The following is a 21,334-nucleotide window of genomic DNA, read 5'->3' as shown; positions in this document are numbered from 1 at the left end:
AGTTAATAATTTGCTCACATGATTCTTTTCAAAAAAAAATATACACAAGTTAAACCTATTACTGTGGCAAAATTAAAAATATACTCAGACCTAGTACTACATTATAGTTATATTTGGAGTATTTTGGGTTATATATGTTTTTTTTATTCTAGTACTCATTGTTGATACTAAAATTTTTAACCATATCAACTATATATATATAAGAATTTCATTCAAATTCAAGTGACTATAATTAACCTCTTAAAATTAATTTTGCCAACTCCTTAAACATCTCAAATCATCACCAAACTAAATAAAGAGAATAAGATAGGTTTTATTCAATTAGTTAGGTATTCAATTGAAAAAAATAATAATTTACTGCTCTTTAATCAAATATCTATTAATATATAATAGTTAACTAGCCAAATAGTAAATCTACACATTATTTAACACTGTTAAATGGTTTCTGAGAGAGTGACAGGTGTCTCCCAAACTTTTTCTTTCTTTTGTGTTTTGCTCCTTAACCTTTTCTTTCTTTCGTGTTTCGATCTTCACCAAAAAGCCAAAACCTTTTTACCTGGTGGAAGGTTATCAGAGAAGATTTTGTCCAATGGGTTGAAGAAAGTTAATCCGGCAGCAATCCCAAAACCACCATTTAGGAAAAAAAAACAAAAATGATAGATTCTGATTGGATGATTAGAGTAAACAATGGATTGAGAACTCATTGTCCCTCAGGTAATGAAGTAGAACTCTCTTCTGCAGCAATTTGAGCGCGATCTTTTCCTTTCAAATCAGGATTTGAATACCAAATTTTGAGAGCAATTTTTTCATTTGAAATCAGAGTTCAAAATGACATCCTCAAGCGCCTCTACCACACCGAAGATGCTCCTCAAGGTCTTTTCACTCACAATTTTTGCTTCAGTTTAGCTTTTGAGGGATTTATTATTAGCATTATTAATATTCTTTTTGTGGGTTCAGATATGATGGAGATGAGGGCAGAAATCGTGGCGATGCTGAAGTCGCTATCGCTGCACCCCTGGCGGCATTCCTTCATACCCCGTTGGATGTGCAGGAGTTGAAGGCTAACAAGGAAGAATTGTGAGTAGAAAAGTTAAAGGACAAAGGAAGACTGGAAATGGAAGACTGGAAAAGGCATTAGTTGAAGAAGAGGGCAAAGGGAAAGGTCTGCGAGTTTGACGGTGTTGTAGTTGGTTGGTATGCATGTTGAGGTTGGTGAACGAATCTTTCTGTGGGAAAGGAGGCTGAGACCCTGCAGCAGCAGCGGCGGGTTTTGCCTTAGGAGTCGTGTTTAACCGAAGCACGACGCTGTGTTTGCTTTTGATTTTACCTGCTTAGTGTTTCGGTGGAATAACTGCTGCGTTTTCAAACTTTGGTTAGGGTTGTGGATCTCCTGGTAATGTGAAGGCCGATGAGGTTTTCGAAGACATCGTTGCTGTTGTTGCTTGAGCTTTGAGAAGTTCTTCATCGCTTAAGGTCTCTAAAGATGGTTAGTTTTGGGTAACTTAATCACTTTATAGAGTTTCAATTTTTCTTTTTTATTTGTGAATAATGTCTTATTTCAACAGATATGATGAGGAGGCAATATTCTTTGATGAATCTATTTTAGAAATGTAAAACGAAAGCAATTGAAGTCGAAGGCATTGGATGTAAGTCTTTCTGCTACCTTCTAATTGTTTTATTGATTTATTTTTATTCATTTAGATTAAATTTGAATACTAGCAACAAGTATGGTTTGAATAATTCTGTAGTTTACTATTGGTTAATTAAAATTAATTAATTAAGTATACTATATATACTGACCCCTAATGTTCCATTGGGGAATTGTTCATAGAAGACAGTAGAGCCTGGTAGGAAGTTTTGATCCTTGAAGGCTTGTCTGAATTCATGAATAGCTTTATCTTCTGCATCACTGAATGTTTCTACAGATTTCATGTATGCCACACAATTTTCTGAAACCTTCCTTAAATATTCAGGACCATCCAATGTTTTAAGCTTTGACCCTCTAATCAGTTTCTCAAATGGACCTAATTGATCATAACACACCAGTCCGATCAATTAATTCACTTCATTATTCAATTGGTCTAAGAACAAATTAAAATTATATAATGGAAAACAAGGCGGAAGAACAGCATGCATCTAATGAAAACAAGGCAGTATTGGAGACCATGATTTAGGGAGATTCCTGTTACCCCTGCTTTAAAAGATAGTTTGACTACAAGGCTTTTTCAGATTCTGAATATGGCCAACCCCTGCATTGAGTTCTAACTTCAGTTAAAGAAAGATTCCATCCAACTGTAAAAATTAATGCCAGCTTCTTTTCTGAATTATGCTTGTACTTGGCTACTTGTATCATAATATGATGACAGATGTTGTATCAAGAGCATCAAGCTTCTTATGTTCCCTAATTTCCATCATTTTTTTTCTTTTGGTGTCTCATTCAATATATACAGAAAGAAAACCATCATAATAACCTGAACTCTGCATTATATTCACACAGATCCTTAACCATCTGTGCTATATTTGTTCACATATCATAGTAACAAAACAAAGAAATTCTACATTTTCACCATTCATTTTATTAATACACTAGAAGCTGGTGAATGATAGATTGAATGTGCTCCTAAGGTAATTTTTCTGCTACATCTTCGGCAACCGAATTTCCATTTTTCGTGTGATGTAATCCATTATAAATTAATTTCCCCTGCTTTTAGTTTATAAATTGTTCTAAAATCTTAAGCTAAGCAAATGAATTCAATCATATAAAAGTAACAATGCAGCAATATTCTTTAATCTAAAAAAGTGTTATTATGCTTGCTCTTTTGTTATTACTTTCTATAATTTAGCATTCTATCTAAACACATGATAATTAGTTTAATTACTTGCTCTTCTTTCAGTTTATACTCACCAAATAAAGGAATGCAAGGAAAATTTTATAAATGAAGTTCATCAGAATTTGAAGGTTAGTTTATTTGCTTTTGTATTAATAAGTATTTTTTAAGGGGATAGGTTATATTGGTTAGTGGTTACTTTAGGTAGAGAGGGCTGATGTGTTAGTGTAATTTGAACTTATTATTCTTATTATAGTAGATATTATAATTATGCATTTGGCCTTTCTTTTATTAATTAATATGTTTCTTTACTAATCTATTCGGATTTAATTTTTTCGTTCTGTTGATAAGGTTCTTGCTAATTTGCTTTTTTTTTTCTATTAATATTTGATATAGTGAAGTTTTGCCTAAGGAGTTTATTGCAAAGCATGTTAATGATAAGAAATGATATTTTGGCTCTCCAAAAATGATCTCTGTTTGATAGAAAGTACTAAATATGGTGTTTTTTGTTTTAGAATTTATTTGTGGAGTTTAATTCCTTTGCTTTTGCAGTGCAAAGATTATTATTATTATTATTATTATTATTCATTTTTAAACCTGTCTTTAGGATTTGACTTAGAAAGAAGGGAAAAAAAAGATAGAATAATACTATAAAGAAGAACTAATAGGATTACCATGTCGGTTTCCCTATGATGAAAAGCTCCTATCTGCTTAAGTGTTTTCTCCTAACTAATGAAAAAGGATAATCTAACATTGGTACATGGCTTATCCCTTTAGATTTTAATAATATATTTTTGTATTTATATGAGGATGTCTCATCTCTTTTGTTTCTCTTTCTGATAAAATTTTTTTCTATAACAGAAAATAATTATTATTTATTGTTTTGTATGTGTGCTATGCAGATAATATACATGTATGAGGTTTCATGATTTCTCAACCAATCCTAATTTGATTTTATTTGATTTGCTGTGCCTCAACTTTGTTATGAACATACCTATTAAGAGAGTCACATTGCTATTATCATTATCTCCCCTTTGGCAAAGGATGATGCGGAGTTGGGGTGAGGTTCAAACAGCAACCGTGCCAACTTTCTATTTGTGTGTGTTTATTCTTTATCTTTTCTATCACTATTATTAGTATTTTTTATTTGTGTTCATTTGAAAGGTAAATTGAGTGTTATGTTATTTTATTTGAAAATGATTGACAAAAATTAAAACCTTAGAAATTATGTTAATGGATGGTGGTTGATATTGACAGAATTTTTTTGCATATTTGAATTATGGATCAGATACATCATCGTGTGTTTAAATTGTTAACTGCCCTAATAGTTTCTCATAACTCTTTAAGTTTGCAGCACCTTTAAATTAGTTTTGGACTTTTGCAGGATAAAGTTACTAGACTTTTTTTGTTTATAAATTTAGATATCTGAAAAACAACACCTTCTCATGTATTTTTATTTTTATTTTATCATAGCATAAATTTCACTCTAAACAAGTAGGGTGTTTTTTTCCTCCAGAGTTTTTGAAGGCGAAGTGCTTGATGAATGGCGAAGTTTCATTGATTCTTGAGCACGAGTATGAGCAGCTTCAACAAACTTATGATGATCCCATGAATCAAGTTTCTCAGTGAGTGAAAACCTTTATCTTGCTAATGTGTGGGTTCAGTTGAGTATAATGTTTGGGAGACAGATCTCAAGCATTTGAAAATTAAAACTCAAAATGCATTTGGGTCATATGGTATATTTATGGATTTTCTTTTTCTTTTTATAGTTCAGGTATAGATATTCTTACTATGTGTTGCTATGGTTTCAATTTTCATCTAATCAACTCTTCTATTAAACGAGATTTGAAGGTATTTATTGTAACCAGAAACTAGCCATTAAATTCTCAAGCGTGAGCATGTAAATTCAGATTTGCAAAGAGTTCTACATCATGAGGTTTGCTCTATTAAATTTGTTCATTCTGATAATCTAAAATCTATATACTATTAAATTTGCTCTATTAAATTTGTACATCATGAGGTTTGCTCTATTAAATTTGCTCTATTTCCTACTCCTGTTTAATAATTCCCTAAATTTGAATTCTCAATTCTCATGTGTGCCTTTTAATTTGTTATTTTTGAGATCTTTGTATCTATACATTTGTAATGATTTAGTTTTTAAACTTATACATGCTAGGGTTGTGTGGGAACTTAATGATGATCTAGAAAAGACTTCAATTTTGTTTGAGCAAGCAATTCAGGCTACCTTCGGGATAGGTATAAATTTTGATTAATAGTAAATTAGGATATAAAATAACTCAAGTAGGTTTCATGCATTATTATTATTATTATTATTATTATTACTATCATGTCATCATTGTTTGAATGTATAATAAAAATGGACATAAAGTTTGCTGGCAAGGGATGGGTGAGTGGTGATTAGATAATTTAGAGGCTGCAACTCCGTGATAGTTTGTGGTTAGGGTCTTAATGTCATGGCAGGTGGCTATTTGTTGTATGAATAGTTTGTTTAGATATTCGATGTAACAGTCTTTTGTTGGTTATTTTAGTTTATGTTATTTTTCTATATCAGTTCATCTTTGGGGATATACATTGTGAAACTGATCTTGCTCATGGTCTTTTGGCTTTGATGAGTTGAACTTATTAGAAAAAAACATGAAAAATAATTTGATAGCATATTTTGTGTTCAAGTTTTCATAATATGAAGCTATTTAATTGCTTGCTATATGTTTGTGTTTAGGGTTAATGTCATGGGTGTTATGTTGAACACATTAACAAAATAATAATATTGTAAAGTATATTTTGAGTCTTTTGATATATGTAATAAGTTGGTGCCCCTTTTGGTTTAACCCTCCTGATCTTAAACATTGAACATCTGATGTTGTGATTGACCTACAATTATAAAATTTGTTCTAAACATTTTGTTGTTGAATACCTTACCATATTTGTCTTCTATTAACTATATTGCTGATTTTTTTACTTTTATGTCTTATGTCATTTTTTTAAACATGGAGGATCTGAGATTTTGATTGACTTGCAACTAAAATTTTAGGTCTCTAATTATTTGTAGGAAAAACAGAATCCAAAGATATAGAAAAGGATTGACAAATGTGTAAAAGAAAAACAGATGTCGAAATTTGCTTCTTTGTGTTTGCTTATAAGACTCTGATTGGAACTATGTTAGCATAATTGTCCAAAATTTAACTGGCAGTTTTCTTCTATGCCTCAACATCAATGAATTTTGTATTTTTTATGCTAGAGTAATATATTTTGTGATAGAGTTTTATATCTTCTATTGAATATGCAGGGCTAAAGAAGCAAAAAGATTTTGAAACAAAGAATGAAAAATTGATGAGCAGAAGCTTTGGTACCCTCACCACACTGTTTTTTCTTTTGTTAAAAAGCTATCTTAATTTCTTATATACATTTTTTTGTTAGGCTTTGGCTGTAAAATTATGGCACACAAGTTTGATTTGTTGGGTTAGTAGTATAAAAATCTCATCAATAATTCTTTTTTGCTTTTGGTGCACCCTTTTTTTTTAACCTGCGATTATTTCTTAATGTTTGTAGGTATTACTAAAAAGTATCATAGCTCAAAAGTTGAGAAGCAGTAGGGATCAAACAAGCTCATATTCAATTACTATTGTCAAGGAGTTAGGAAAAATCATTGTTTTTAACTTGTGTTGCTCATGTGATGGCACAGATAGTCTTCCTATAATGTTTCCCATCAAGAACATTTTGATGGACTAGCAGAGAGGATGAGAGAATTTTTTTTGAAGATTCTAAAGATGCTACCAGTTTATAAAAGCTACAGAAGAAAAAAGTAGCACAATTATTGATTCAAAGAACTAAAAGAAAATATTTGTTTCACTAGATATAAGGCATTGACAACTGAAGTAGTCGATGATTTATATGATTTATGCTTTAAGGCACTACACTTTATTCTTTTTTTGTTTTCTTTTGTGTGTGTGTAAGGATATTAGCATTTGCTTGAATGTTGATTTGTGTTATTTTAATAGATTAGGCAATTATATATGCTTAAGTAGAACAAATGTTGATTATGTTGTATCAGTTAGTTGATTATGTTGTATCAGTTACTGTATTAAGTAATTATACATCTCAACTGTTGCTTTTATTTTTAAGGTACAGAAATTCACTTTGATATTGGTCTATGTTGTCTTGAATTTTGTTAAAGCTTTCAATTTTATTCGATGCCTAAAATAATTTGTTCTTCCATATAAATTTTATCGGAGTTCTTATAATGCCAGGTGCATGTAATATATATAAGTAGAAATTAATGTAATTTTTTAATATCTATGTGAAATATCCTATTTATTTTTATCTCTAAGTGAAAATAATTGTCTTACTGCATATTCAATTTCAAATGCAAAAGTATAACATTACATCTTTATACAAAATCGAATGTTTAATATTTAAAAAAATATTAATTAATCTCGATGACTTAACTACAATATTTTTTTTCATATTTATAGACCAATAAATCATAACAATGAATATCAAATATATATGAATAATAGTTAGTGTACTAAAATGAAATTCTAAATATTTAAACTGTAAAAATTCTTGCATTAAATACATAAATAATCAATTCTAATAAGGTGGTATAATAAATCGATGTGCCTTAAATGATACCATATTAATCAATTATAAATTATACCACATTAATCAATTTAAGAGTATAATGTAGTTTATCCGATTTATAACTAAAATCGACAACTCATTAATATACATTTCACTTGGTTTAATAAAAATACAAACTTTATCAATAAGCTATTAACTTCTTTCCAAATTTAACGAGGTACTTCAATAATTTATATAACTTTTTAAGTATTAATACTTTTTGCAAAATATCTTACATAGATAATTATAGAGATAACAAATAAATAATTATAAAAAATAACAAAAGTCCATCACAGAATTATTTAAATATTTTAAGCAAAATGGTTACAATACAAACACTACTACTATTACCCGCGCGTATGCGCGGGGGCTTCTGCTAGTAAATATTAAATTAGAGTATATAGTTTATTACTCCCTAATTCAATATCTTCTTTGTGAATTAATATATTTCTTAAAATATAATACAAGACTAAATCACATCTTTGTTAATATAAAATACATTCATCAAAACTAGTTGAGTCTAAATAAGAATACAAAGAATACATACATCTTTAAATATTAAGCTTAAATGTATATATAGTTTTATTGAAAAAATTATCTCTATTTTTATAATACAGTTAAATCTCATACAATTACCTATTATATTTAATTGGGTATTTGTATGGACAACACCAACAATGTTAATTTTTACATATTGTTGATATCAAATTAACACTTACTACAATTATATTTCACAAATTATTTATATAAAAAAAACATAACTCAATAATTCAATACTTGCAGAATAAAGGTACTAACTTTACCTCTAATGACTTGAATTTGAGAAGTAATACAATCCAATCAATTTTTGTACTGACTCTAGCCAAAGATGTGAACCAATAGAAATCCTAAAATTGTTGTTTAACGTCCAATCAATTTCATCCTGAACATTAAAATGGTGTGATGACATAAACATGTACGTATTTATTAAATAATTTTCATTATTCACAGAGGAATGAATAAAAACATAAATTAAGAAATACATTTGAAATAATAAATTTGATTAAGAATCAAAACTAGTTGAGTTTAAATAAGGATACAAAGAATACATACATCTTTAAATATTAAGCTTAAATGTATATACAGTTTTATTGTCTATTCTTATAATACAGTTAAATCTCATACAATTACCTATTATATTTAATTGGGTATTTGTATGGACAACACTAACAATATTAATTTCTACATATTGTTGATTTGAATCAAATCAACGGTTACTACAATTATATTTCACAAATTATTTATAAAAAAAGCTCAGTAATTCAATACTTGCAGGATAAAGGTACTAACTTTACCTATAATGACTTGAATCTGAGAAGTAACGAACAATCCAATCAATTTTTATACTGTCTCTAGCCAAAGATGTGAACGGTAGAACTCCCAAAATTGTTGTCTAACATCCAATCAATTTCATTCTGAACATTAAAATGGTGTAATAACATAAACATGTACGTATTTATTAAATAACTTTCATCATTCACAGAGGAATGAATAAAAACATAAATTAAAAAATACATTTGAAATAATAAATTTGATTAAGAAATATAAATAAAAGGAACATACTTAATTGAAAGTTTGATATTAGTTCTGAAAAAGGGATTGAAAAGAGAACGAATTTTACGTGTCAAACGAAGAAGAAGGGAATAAAAGTAACTCCTTGGTCTAATTCAAACCGGTTTTTTTAAATAAACTATTTGTATAAAATAAACCGATTTTTTTAAACCATATAGTAACACGTATCAGCCATCCAAAAGCAACTTCACCTGCAGTCGATTGCAGGTGAGTTTTTGCCTTATATGTATTAATGTGTAGTGTGAATGAGTTGTTGTAATATGACTAAAAGAAATTTTAAGTTATTGATTTATTAGCACCGGAAGGAATCAAATGTGTAGGTTATTATCAAATATAGAAATCGTTCGTTACTTATAAAAAATTATATGTTTTATTATTTTTATTATATTTTTAAATCTTTTGATCAAAATCTCGTTTGTCTTTTACATTTCAGCCATATGAATTTTCACTTATCATTTTAATAATCACTTTGATTTAAAAATAAAAAAATTGCACATTTAGAATAAAAAAGTAATGAATATTTTTATTTTTCTTAAAAAATATTGAGGAAGCTCATACTAGTTTTGACCAAAATTTAATTAAAAGAAAGTAAATACTCAAAAGTTAGTAAAATTTATTTTTTTTTACCATATTTTTAGCTATTTATCCAATTCTTTTAGTCTTATAATCGATCAGTACTTTTAACCTATATTTTTAAATATTAATAATTAACTGTTGACAAAAAATAATAAATTTTATTAACTCTCTAATATTTTTCTTAAAAGAATTATTATAACTAAAAAAAATGTATTGAATTTTTTTTTGCCAAAAAAAAATTGCATTTCTCAAAATGGATGGATTATATGAGTTCAATAAGACGAAAATAAAACAACAGATGGGGTCTCCCAACTTACTATGAAGTGAAAAGAAAAGATAATTAAACTTGAAAGAAAGAAAATTATCTTAGGTCATGATTTACTGTTTTTATTTTTTCTGAGTTCTCTGCAAAGCCTCACCATTGCATCAACTACCCTTGAAATTCTTGTATCCTTTTTTCACAAATTTAAGTAAGTTCCAAACTTTCAATAAATTTCAAAGTAGAACTACAACTATCACGAGAGTTTGGCTGTTTGAGTACCACTATTTCTTATAGAATCAGGCTCAACATTTGTAACCACCAAGAAGTAAAATCCACGATATGAACCTCTGAGTCTGCTTCCTCTAACAATGAAGTTCTCCAAGCTTCCATGGCAAAAGGGGAGGTAACCAAACAATATAAGGCTGTTTCTGAATTTATTTGACATTTTGGGAAAGAGGAGAGGTTGAAGAAAAACGTTGGTGAATATTGCTGAAGACCGACAATCTCTTATGGACTAATCTCTAAATGAAAATCTGAATCTTGAAAGAAATTCGTAACTTTCAGATTGAATTCCACAACACCCTATTTCGCATAATTGGGAAGCAATGTTCAATTGGGGGGTCGAAATCCATAAGCAATCTTATATTCTGAAGCTACATCATACTATCCATTTTTGTTCCAAGACCATACCAATTTGTCAATCCCAGAGCTATTCAAAGAAACTTCCTTAATTCTTTCCACAATTTCAACAAGAAATAGATTCTGAAATAGTGGCCAATTCCAATTGCGATCTACTGTCAATAAATTTTTAACTCTGTAAGATTTAAGATGGTATCATTAGGGGCGTTTATAACAAAAGGGTAAGGCGGGAGAAGTTATAGATCATTGAAAATCTTCACATTGTCTCCAGTACCAATACTCCGTCTGAATCCTTTTTCTACCACCTTTCTGCCCTCGAGTAAACTCTGCCACCACTAAGATGACTAACAATTTTTCTCCACTGAAAGTATTGATTGAGCCTGAAATACTTGTCATTCAACAGTTGATCCAACAAATTATTTAGTTTTGTAAACACACTCCATAATTGCTTCTCCAATAAAGCTAGATTGTGGGATCTTAAATATTTGCATCCAAATCCTCCTTCTGGTTTTAGTCTAGTCATCTTCTCCCAACTGATCCAGGTCATTTTTCTTTCTATCATTTTCTGTCTCCACTAGAACTGATTGAGAATTCTATGGATATCATCTAGCAGGTTATCAGGCAATTTAAAACAGGACAATGTGTATATCGGAACCGCTTCTACTATTGCTTTTATGAAAATTTGCCTTCTCCCAGTTGATAGAAAGCTTCTTTTCCATGCTTGTACTCTTTTCTGTATTTTTTTTCTTGATAATTCCAAATGTGGCCTTCTTAGAACGCTGGACAATGGAGGGTAAGCTCAGATATTTATCTTGTGCTCTTATGTGATTAATTTGTAATTGTGCAGCTAGTTCTTCTCTTAACTGAGGTGGTGTATTATTACTAAAAAAATTGCTGATTCATTGAGATTGATTTTTCGTCCACTGATAATTCATATTGCAGGAGGAGGGTTAAGATATTGTTGCACGACTCTGAGAAAGCCTTGTTGAAAAGTATAGAGTCGTCGGCAGAAAGTAAGTGATTAACTGATGGACTATTTCTATGTATTTGAATTCCTTGAATTGTACTGTTTTGTTCTGCCATGTGTAGCAAACAGGAAAGACCTTCTGCACAATTAGAAAGAGATATGGTGATAAAGGGTCATCTTGTTGAATTATCCTAGATGGCCTAAAAAAGTCATACGGTTGACCTTCTACAAGAACAAAATAAAAAACAGTAAAGATAGGTTCCCTAATCCTAGAAATTCATTTCTGATCAAAACCCATCTTTTTCATCATAAACCATAAAAAATTCCATTTGACTCTATCAATGCATTACTCATGTCAAACTTTATCGCCATGTCAAACTCTAACCTCTTTTTTTATTTTTCATATAGTGCATACATTCATGGCAATTAAGATATTATCTGAAATTAATCTACCTTTTAAAAAAGTACTTTGATTCAAGCTCACAATATTATTCATCATAACTTGCATTCTATGAACCATAATTTTAGAGATAATTTTATAAAACACCAAAGATAGATTTATAGGTCTCACCTGTATCATGTCTTTTGCATCAGAGACTTTTGGAATTAGGCAAATTTGCATGTGGTTAAAGTTCTTAAGAATTCTACCGCTTCCAAAAAAAACTTTTGACAGCCTTGTACACATTGTAACCAACCACTTTCCAATAGTATTGAAATAACTTCGTCGTGAAACCATCATCTCCTAGGGCACTGGTAGGACAAACATTGAAAGTCGCTTTCTTAGTTTCCTCTATAAATACAAATCTCAACAATCTACAGTTTATTGAAGCTGTAACCTTAGGTTGAAATTCTCCTATAAAGTCATTAGGGCCAGCTTGATTTGTAGAAGAGAAGATGTCCCTGAAGTATTCTTCTACTACTTTTGGAATGCCCTCCGGGATGGAAACAATCGCACCATCATCCCTTGCTAGTCCCCAGACTTTATTTTTCCAGTTTCTAGCATGAAATTTCTGGTGAAAAATATTTGTGTTGCGATCCCCTTCTTTTAGCCATTTGCACCTCGACTTCTTTCTCTAATAACTTTCTTCCCTCTCATACGCCACTTCTAGTTGGGCTTCTAGTTCATCAATCTCCCTTCTTCCATGAGTTCCTGCGCCTCTCAATTCTTCTAGTTTCATCAAAATATCATCAATTTCTTGTTTAGAATTGATCTTATTTTGTCTTTGTTAATGGAACAATTTGTGTCTGCATTCTTTAAGTTTTTGTGCCAAAACTTACACCGGAGATCCTTCCACCTCTATCTTCCAAGCGTCTTCAATAATTTGCTTAACCTCACTTCTTTTGCACCAATGTTCTTGAAATTTGAAGCGTCTCTTGCTCGGCTACCTTGGTGGTTCGGTGTCAAGAAGTAGTAGAATGTGATATGAACTATTTTCAACAAGTCTTTTAATCACCGCTGCATTATATATCTCCTTCCGCTGCACTCCTGCCATCACTCTATCCAATCCCTCCTTGATTAGGGTATCTTCCTTTTGTCTATTGGTCCATGTGAAAGGTTGGCCAATCATTCCTAAATCAATCAAGGCATTATCATCAATAAATCTATTAAAGTTTTCCATAGAACTAGGGGATTTTGCACTACCTCCATATTCCTTAATTTAGTACTTAATTGCATTAAAGTCCCCAAATATCACAAAGTTGCCTAAATCATTGTAGTTTCATAATATATTGAAATTGTGTCTCTCTAGTAGCTTCGTTTGTGCTAAAGTGAATTCCAATCAATCCCTATTCTTGTCCCTTAGTACCATCCTTCACTTGTGCTGTCAGAAAAAAAATGATGCTGGATAATCTGCACTTCAACACTCTCTTTCCATGCTAAAGTCATGCCTCCAGATAAACCAACCGGATTAATGAGTCTCCAATAATTAAAATCACATGATCTAAGCTTTTTTTTCCACCAAGCAAGATTGATTCTTTGTTTCATGATGCGTGAGCATCTTTTCTGTATTTTCTATTTATTTTAAGTCAGCATTTAATGAGTTTTAATCTTATTTTAGTGTTTGAAACCTCTTTGGATGATACTTTGAGTTGCTTTGGTGCTTTAATTATTTCAGGTGAAGTTCGAATCAGTTTGGCAGAGTTTGTGTGCAAGAAAAGAGAAGAATTCAAATCTGCCAAGCTGGCGCTAAACGCAGACTTGGGCATTTAGCACCAACAACTCAGTAGCGCAAGGGAACTTTCTGCCCACTAGGGTGCTAAACGCCAAGCTTGGCGTTTAGCACCAACAAGCTAGAGACGAAAGAGAGCTTTCTGCCCACAAGGGCACTAAACGTTGGATCTGGCGTTTAACGCCAATGATCCGGATCACATTCTCATTTATGAAGTATCTTTAGTTGGATTCAGCTTTTAATTATTCTATTTTATTTTATTTTAGCTATTTTTAAGTACAAACAAAATCTTTTAGGTTTAGAATTTATTATTTTATTTTAGTTTCAAATCAAATTAGGTTAGATATAAAAGGGAAAAGATTCAACCCTGAAGGATCTTTTGACTTTGGCACTTTCACATTTTCAGAACCCTAGTTTTCTCTCGAAGTCATGACCCACTAAACCTCCTTGGTTAAGGTTAGAAGCTCTGTTTATTTCTATGAATTAAGACTATTATTGTTCTATTTTAATTAATGTATTGATTCAGTTTTAAGGATTATTTTCGGTCTTCATCTTATGAATCTAGTTAAATCGGAAGAATAAGCCTTATTCTATATGCGTTCTTGTGATTCTTGGAAGAGTTATCTCACGTGAACACTAGTTTGAAAGTACATTCATCCCAAATTGCTAATTACTTGGACTTAACAGGATACGCGACATATAATCCTCTTATATTTAGGTAATTAGGATTTTTGCGGCTAATAAACTAGAATTGAACCTAACCCTATACTCTATATTAAGTGACCAAGACATTGGCAGTTGATTAGGTTAGAGGAGACTAAATCACTAAGGAATTAGGATTTAGTCAATTACATTTTGTGATGAAATGAATCTTGCATGATTAAAATAGTTGATAAGACAAATTAATCCAGAAGAATAAATAACTCTGAAACCTTAACTATTTTCTCACATATATTTCACACAAATTCTACTGTTTGATTTTTTACTATCTGCGTTAGTATTTTAATGCTTTTGACTCTCAAAATACCACTTTCTGCTTGCCTGACTAAGGAGTCATTCGACCATTATTGCTCAGTCCATCAATTCTCATGGGATCGACTCTTATTCATTTGAGGTATTACTTGGTACGACCCGGTGCACTTGCCGATTCAGTTGTGGATTGCGAAATCCGCCACCATTTCACATAAAAAACAACCTCGGAGAGTGGGATTGACATCCCTTTAAGGGAATGGATTATTAGGGTTCTCCCTAAATTCTGACAGTTCCATGCTATTATTCTCATGGTGACTTGGGTGCCATTGAATGGCTAGCACCCACCACCATCTCAGCATAACCTTCGTCTTTGTCAAAAACACCTCCTCTTTGGACTTCCCATTTCAGTATCCACCCTAGCTCCCCTCTTTTCTCTTATCACACCTATCAGTTCACACCATTGTTTTTTGTTAGGTTCTTGAATTTTCTCATTCTTCCAAGTTGTTGCCCCGTAGTCTTCTCACTATTCTGGATGTTGATTAAATTATCTTGCAGTGTGCTTTTCTCCTTGTTTATGTTATTTTTCTTAACACTGAAACCTGAAAAGCATTCAACAAGGCATTTCGGCATGGGCTTCTTCTTCCTTATACCATCACTTGCTTGTGATTCCTGACAGCTTGACCCCTTAAGCTCTTTTTCTTGTTCCAACCTTTTTTCTATTTGATTTACTTTTATCCATTCTCCAATTTTGTTTTAGCCTTCCTTATTGTTGCGGGTATCCTCCATTAGCATCCTATAAGCTCTATGGTCATGTTCAATCTTTGTGCAATACATGCATACCACCCCAACCCACTCATATTGCAGAACCACATCTGCCATGGAATTGTCTGGCTTGATTACTTTCATACGGTCTCTGATTCTCTTCTCGGCATCTAGCTCTACTTTAGCCTTCACAATCTATGTTTCTTTCTGTTTGACATTAAACATTCCAACCTCCAAAACTGTGCCAACTCTTGCGCCCAGCTTCTTTGCCACCTCCATTGTCTTGAGATACTCTGGGAGTCTCCAGAATTAAATTCAAACTGGGTACTTGTGAATTTTCTGACTGTTAACAGTTGTATCAGCTGTCCATCTATGTGTATGGAGGACAAAGTCTTTGAACAACCATGGTGACCGCTTTTCTATTCACATAGCATCTATTTCATTATCAAAGATAAATTGAAAATAATTATGATCAATCTTACTTACTTTGAAACCGTTAGATCTACCTCAAATTATCTGAAATGCTCCCTCCAATGTTTCAACAGAGAGAGTTTTGTCTGCATACAGTCGGCCAACTAAGTTATTGAGCATGCCTTGAGGCCATCGCTAAAATTACCTTCTTTTAATTAGATCAGGTTGTCATCATCATTGTCACTCTCATTGTTTCGTTCTATTTTTCCTCTTCTTGTATCAGCCATGCAGATGATACGTGATTGCTTAAAGTAGTGGAGAATTCTTCTATTTCTAACCAAGAGTAGACGTTGACTCGTCGGCACTTAAGACTATCACAAAAAATCTAACAGAATAAAAAAATCTTAGAAGAGCATTTTAATCTAACGGCGCTTAATCTTATATACTGCAAATGTAAAAAAAAAGTACTAATTTTCTAGCATATAGTCGATAATTTAATCACAATCAAATGTTCAAAAAGTTATATGTAATTTTTTTTCACTCTCAAATATTTACATAACTATTTTACAAAGTGCCAAACTAGCTTATTGTTGATTATTACTTGATTCCATCTATAAGTAGAACCATTTGTTTTCTGGTCAAAGTTTCTTTCATCACTACTTCACTGGATCATGGGGAATTATGCGAATAGAGATACCGGTTACAGTAAAAAGAAACCAAAATCTGGGACCAGAAGGCGGAGATAACAAGGTTTCTCCCTTCTAATGTTGATGTCATTACCTCGCTCCTACCATTGGTGTCATTTTTGTGTTACTATGATCAATACCGACAATAAAATTTGGCCGATTAATCTAATAACGATATTGAATTAAAGTTTAAGATTTCAAATCAGTAGTAATAAATCAAAAACCATGCTAGCAGCGTTTTCTATCTCATTTTGTTTTCTTCTATGTATAATATATTACTAAGTTTTAGAACATTTAATCGATCCATCTATTTTGCAGAAGAATCAAAAGATATTAGCAGGCTGAGATCTATGGTACACTTGCAGCGTATTTCGGAAAAAAATATATATTCAATTTATATTGTTATTGCTATTTTGGCATGAGATTAAATGAACCAGCTTGACAAATTTAGTTCACATTTGTGTTTTGTTATGGGATGATGTTTGGGAGTTTTTCTTAGTTGATTGTGTATTTGCGATTTCAATTTAGATATTCTTCTTTTCCTCTTATTTTTATATTCAATTGCGCAATACGCTTATAGAAAATAAACTAAATAGATAATTTTAGTAGATACTCTTCGTTTAGCACTCTATTTTTATAACTACAGTCTTTTCAATACATGCAGGGCCAGAGAAATATTATTATAGGGATTAATAATATATGATATTAAAAAATTATATAAAAATTATATAATATAAGATGTATTATAAAAATATACCGATAGAAAATATATTTTAAAATGTAAAAAATATGTGTACCTTTTATTAACAAAGTGATCGATTCTTCGTATCATAAATTTATCGATAATAGAATCGGTGTCAAATTTTTCAGTAATTTTTTTAATATAATTAAAAGACAATTAATAAAAAATTTATTTTTTATTTTATTTCTAAGTCATTCTTTACAATATTTATAACTAAAAAAGATATTTCAATTGTAACCATTACAGAGAGAATTAATAGCAAATAAATAAAAAAGACGGTTATATAAAAAAAAAGAATCCACTTTATGAGTTTTGAAAAATTTTATTTAATTAAAAAAATATTAGTAATAATATCTTTTTCAATTTTTTAAATATTAAAAATTATTAATATTTAATTTAGATTGAATTTTTATTTATAATAGACTAAATATTAAATAAATTTTTAAAAAATTAAATCATATTTAATAAATTATTACTATTAATTTTATTTTTAAAAAAAAAAACTGAGGGATCGAAGCCTCCACTCGTTCTCCGTATGTCCGTTTCTAAATACATGTGAGTAAAAGCTGAATGCTCCTGTCCCTAGTTCATATATATCCTGAAAGTATTTATTTCAATGTAGTTGAAGAATTTATTTCAATAATCACTAACAAAGAAAATAAACAAGATACGAATTGAATTGAATTTAAATAGAAAAGATAAATTAAAATTGAAATAAAATAAAAAAATAGGTTAAAATTAAATATAAAGAGAATTATTCTATTTTTATTTAATTTCTTAATACAATAAAAAATGACTTTTCAACCTAACTTGTTCATACCATAGTTTGAGAATTGAATCGAAAGGACTCTTCAACTTTCTACTCAATTTTTTGTGAACAAGAGAGGAACTCACTCAACCTCACTTGGCCACACTATGATTTCATCGCAAAACCAAAAGATACTTTGACACCTCTAATCACTCAGTATTACGACTACAATAGCTAAGGAGGTATTTATAACATCTTATTATATTAAAACAAAGATAAACCTAATGCCCATAAACATAAAGTCCAGTCTAATAACTAAATAAACAAAAATAAAAGTACATCAAAATAAACTAATAACTTTTAAATAATATTTAATCTCTTCATATCACGAATATTTGAAGCACGTCTCAATCACCCTTCTCATATTTTGGTCATCATTTTTTTTACTATATCTCCAAGTTCAACAGGCCAAAAATTATTCGTTACGGATTTGAGTTTTATTTAAAAATTTATCGCTAAGCTATATGCATATGTGAGATACAAACTATCGACGCTTATTTAAGCATAACAATCAACTAATAACTAAACCAATTTAATTTTAAAAATGTTTAATAACTAAAATAAATTAACTAAAAACAGCTAAAATTTGTCTTATTTAATATTTATTAATTATTACAATAATTAATAAATATTAAATAAAATAAATTCTGATAATTTTTTGTCTATCTAATATTACTGTTAATTTATATTCTAAACATAATTAATCCTCCATAATTCAATTACAGTCAACATTTCCCATTTAATCTACAAGAAAAATGTAAAAAGTATTAAGTTTTGTTTTTTTTTTTTTTACGAACAAAATTTGAATGAGATTGAATTATTTGATACACTTTTTCAGAGTTAAACCCCAAAGTGATCTATGATATTTACGGATTGTACCGATTTAGTATCTGACTTATTAATTGCACTATTTATGTCCCCAACTTTGTTAAAAATGTACCACGTTGATCCTTCTCTATATCTCCGGCCAATTTACTTGCTACCGGTAATGAGATGCCACGCTGGCGTATATAACGGCTAGCTGACGTGGCAATTGGAACTATTTGACCTATTGTGGTTCTTCTACCTATTTTCAACCCTAATTTCAGCATCCCATATCTATCGTTCTTCATCTTCTTCGAACGTTCTTCTCCTGCTTCTTTGTTGTTACTCTTTGAAACAAAAAGTAAAATCATGATTGGATATTGTCCACCTCATAGAGGCATCCTTCTCCGACCACCAGAGCCTTGTGGATGCCGTCAAGAAGGTGGATGTTGTCATCAGTGCCATTTCCGGTGTCCATATCAAAAGTCACAGCATTGGCTAACAGCTCAACCTCATTAATGCCATCAAGGAAGCCGGCAACCTCAAGGTTTCATTCAATTCATTTTAGTTTCTAATTTCATCATCAATCAATTAATAGTCTAGTCTTATATATTCATAGTGCTTCTTGCTGTTGGAGTTTGGACTAGACCCACCGAGGATGGGGGAAGCGTTAGAGTCAAGAAAGGTGACATTTGAGAACAAGATGGTTGTGAGAAAGGTGATAGAGGAAGTAAACATTCCTTTCATGTACATCTTCGTCAACCTATTTGTGGGCTACTTTACGGGTAGCCTGTCTCATATGGGATCTTTTGTGCCTCCCAGGAAAAAGGTCTACCTTTTCGAAGATGGCACAGTCAAAGCCATTTTCGTCGATGAAGACGATGTCGCCACCTACACATAAAGACCATCGATGACCCCACACCCTTAACAAGACTCTCTACCTCAGGCCTCCCGGCAACATTTTCTCGCAAGGAGGCGGTCGAAATACTAATTGTTTCACACTGGTCGCACGAACAAGGTCAGTGAAGACAAGAGCTTTAGCTGCGTTAAACAAGAAGATGATGTCAATGAAAAAGTTGGTGTCACATTATCGAAAGAGAAAAGACCTTATGACGATTGCAGGGGATACTTTGAAAACCAACATCACCACATTAAGCCCTCTTGTGCTTCCAACATCTCAGCAGTTGCTATTCTTTGCAATATTCGTTGCCAAGAAACTTTTAAAGACGAAAGTCAAAGCATATATTTTAGATTTCAAGTTTGCATTCGAACATTTTTGCATTCACGCAGGAGACAGGGCCGTTTTAGATGAGTTGAATAAGAACTTGCAGCTATCTCCATGGTATGAATTGGCTTACATAGAAGCTAATGGACGGGTCAAGAAGAGTGATAGAGTATGGCAAATAGCATTTAGTTTTGAATTTAAGTGCAATAGTGCACTATGAAAAGCTCTCAAGACCATTAACCACAACTTCCCAATTGAGATTCCAACCAAGGGTTTCATCATTCTAATTCTAAACAATGCAATTTCACATATCATTCTTTGACCCTGACTCGCACATCTAATCATGATTTTGCTTTCAGTTTCAAAGAATAACAACAAAAAAATAGGAGAAGAACGTTCCTGATTAAAGAGAAGAAGATGAAGAGCGATAAAGATAAAATGCTGAAATTAAGATTGAAAATAAGTAGAGAGACCACAATGGGTCAAATAGTTCCAATTACCACCTCAGCTAGCCGTTATATACGTCAGTATGACATGTCAGCGCTATGTCACTATTGATGGCAGGTAAACTTGTTCGGAGATTTAAAAAAGGACTAACATAATGCATTTTTAACAAAGTTGGAAACATAAACAATATAATTGGTCAAAAACTAAATTAATATAATCTGTGAATCTCAAGAACCACTTTAAAATTTAACTCCACTTTTTTACTTATTTAAAAGTTAGTTATAATTTTATTAATACTCTTATAAACTTTTGTGGGAGCAGGTAGAAGATCCAATTAGATTTTTTTTCTTTAATTAATAAATTTATCTATTAAAACTTTAAAAGATAACAATAATAAAAAGGACTAGTACAACTCAGATCTAGTGAAGAAGATGCAGATACATAAAAGGGCGATAACATACCGAGAAAAACAAGCACGATGCACCGGTAGCCATACCCATAATCACAACATAACACGAGTCAGATACAGCCAATGAGGTTGCAGATAAATCAAATTTCACAAACAAAAAAAAAATAAAGAAAAAGGTACCTGGCATGGAGAGTGAATGACACGACCCAATCAGAAAGCTAAACAAGAGTGGGACCCTTTCCTCGTTGTTTTCATGTACTAAAAATGCGCTCATTTCATTTATGATGGTGACAGCGACACTTTCTCCTACTTTATCATCGCCCAACGTGTTCCACACCTTCCTCCACTAGCGCGTCACGCCCCTCCCCTCCTGCTT

At 31.3% G+C, this 21,334-nt stretch overlaps 1 protein-coding gene and 1 pseudogene across 24 annotated transcripts; both read left to right on the top strand.

Annotated features, from left to right (window-relative positions):
* Positions 1-657: 657 nt before the first annotated feature.
* LOC130943426 (uncharacterized) lies at positions 658-6,951 on the top strand. 24 transcript variants are annotated; one of them, XR_009071802.1, is made up of 11 exons: positions 658-873; positions 958-1,208; positions 1,378-1,486; positions 1,566-1,646; positions 2,895-2,959; positions 3,731-3,888; positions 4,345-4,453; positions 4,680-4,764; positions 5,005-5,084; positions 6,136-6,308; positions 6,399-6,951. XR_009071802.1 is itself a non-coding variant. In XM_057871299.1 (5 exons), exons 1-5 carry the CDS (start codon positions 4,844-4,846, stop codon positions 6,533-6,535), a joined length of 387 nt encoding a protein of 128 aa, XP_057727282.1. In that variant the 5' UTR covers positions 4,771-4,843; the 3' UTR covers positions 6,536-6,951. The 24 variants fall into 24 exon arrangements, 2 of the variants coding, with proteins under 2 accessions (XP_057727282.1, XP_057727283.1); XR_009071806.1 differs by lacking the exons at positions 3,731-3,888; positions 5,005-5,084 and having other exon boundaries at positions 6,136-6,195; positions 6,267-6,308; XR_009071795.1 differs by lacking the exon at positions 3,731-3,888.
* A 12,299-nt stretch (positions 6,952-19,250) lies between these two features.
* Positions 19,251-20,322, top strand: LOC130945540 (isoflavone reductase homolog; annotated as a pseudogene).
* The last annotated feature ends 1,012 nt before the right edge of the window (positions 20,323-21,334 follow it).

This window comes from Arachis stenosperma, chromosome 8, assembly GCF_014773155.1.
Source record: "Arachis stenosperma cultivar V10309 chromosome 8, arast.V10309.gnm1.PFL2, whole genome shotgun sequence".
NCBI classification, from domain to species: domain Eukaryota; kingdom Viridiplantae; phylum Streptophyta; class Magnoliopsida; order Fabales; family Fabaceae; genus Arachis; species Arachis stenosperma.
The sequence above is the reverse complement of the archived record's forward strand: the minus strand, read 5'-3'. Positions and strand labels throughout refer to the sequence as shown.

Coding starts and splice junctions, on each gene's coding strand:
- LOC130943426 (XM_057871299.1), top strand. CDS start 4,844: ATGAGGTTTGCTCTATTAAATTTGCTCTATTTCCTACTCCTGTTTAAT. Junction 5,085..6,135: donor TCAGGCTACCTTCGGGATAG/GTATAAATTTTG, acceptor TTGAATATGCAG/GGCTAAAGAAGCAAAAAGAT. Junction 6,309..6,398: donor ACACAAGTTTGATTTGTTGG/GTTAGTAGTATA, acceptor TAATGTTTGTAG/GTATTACTAAAAAGTATCAT.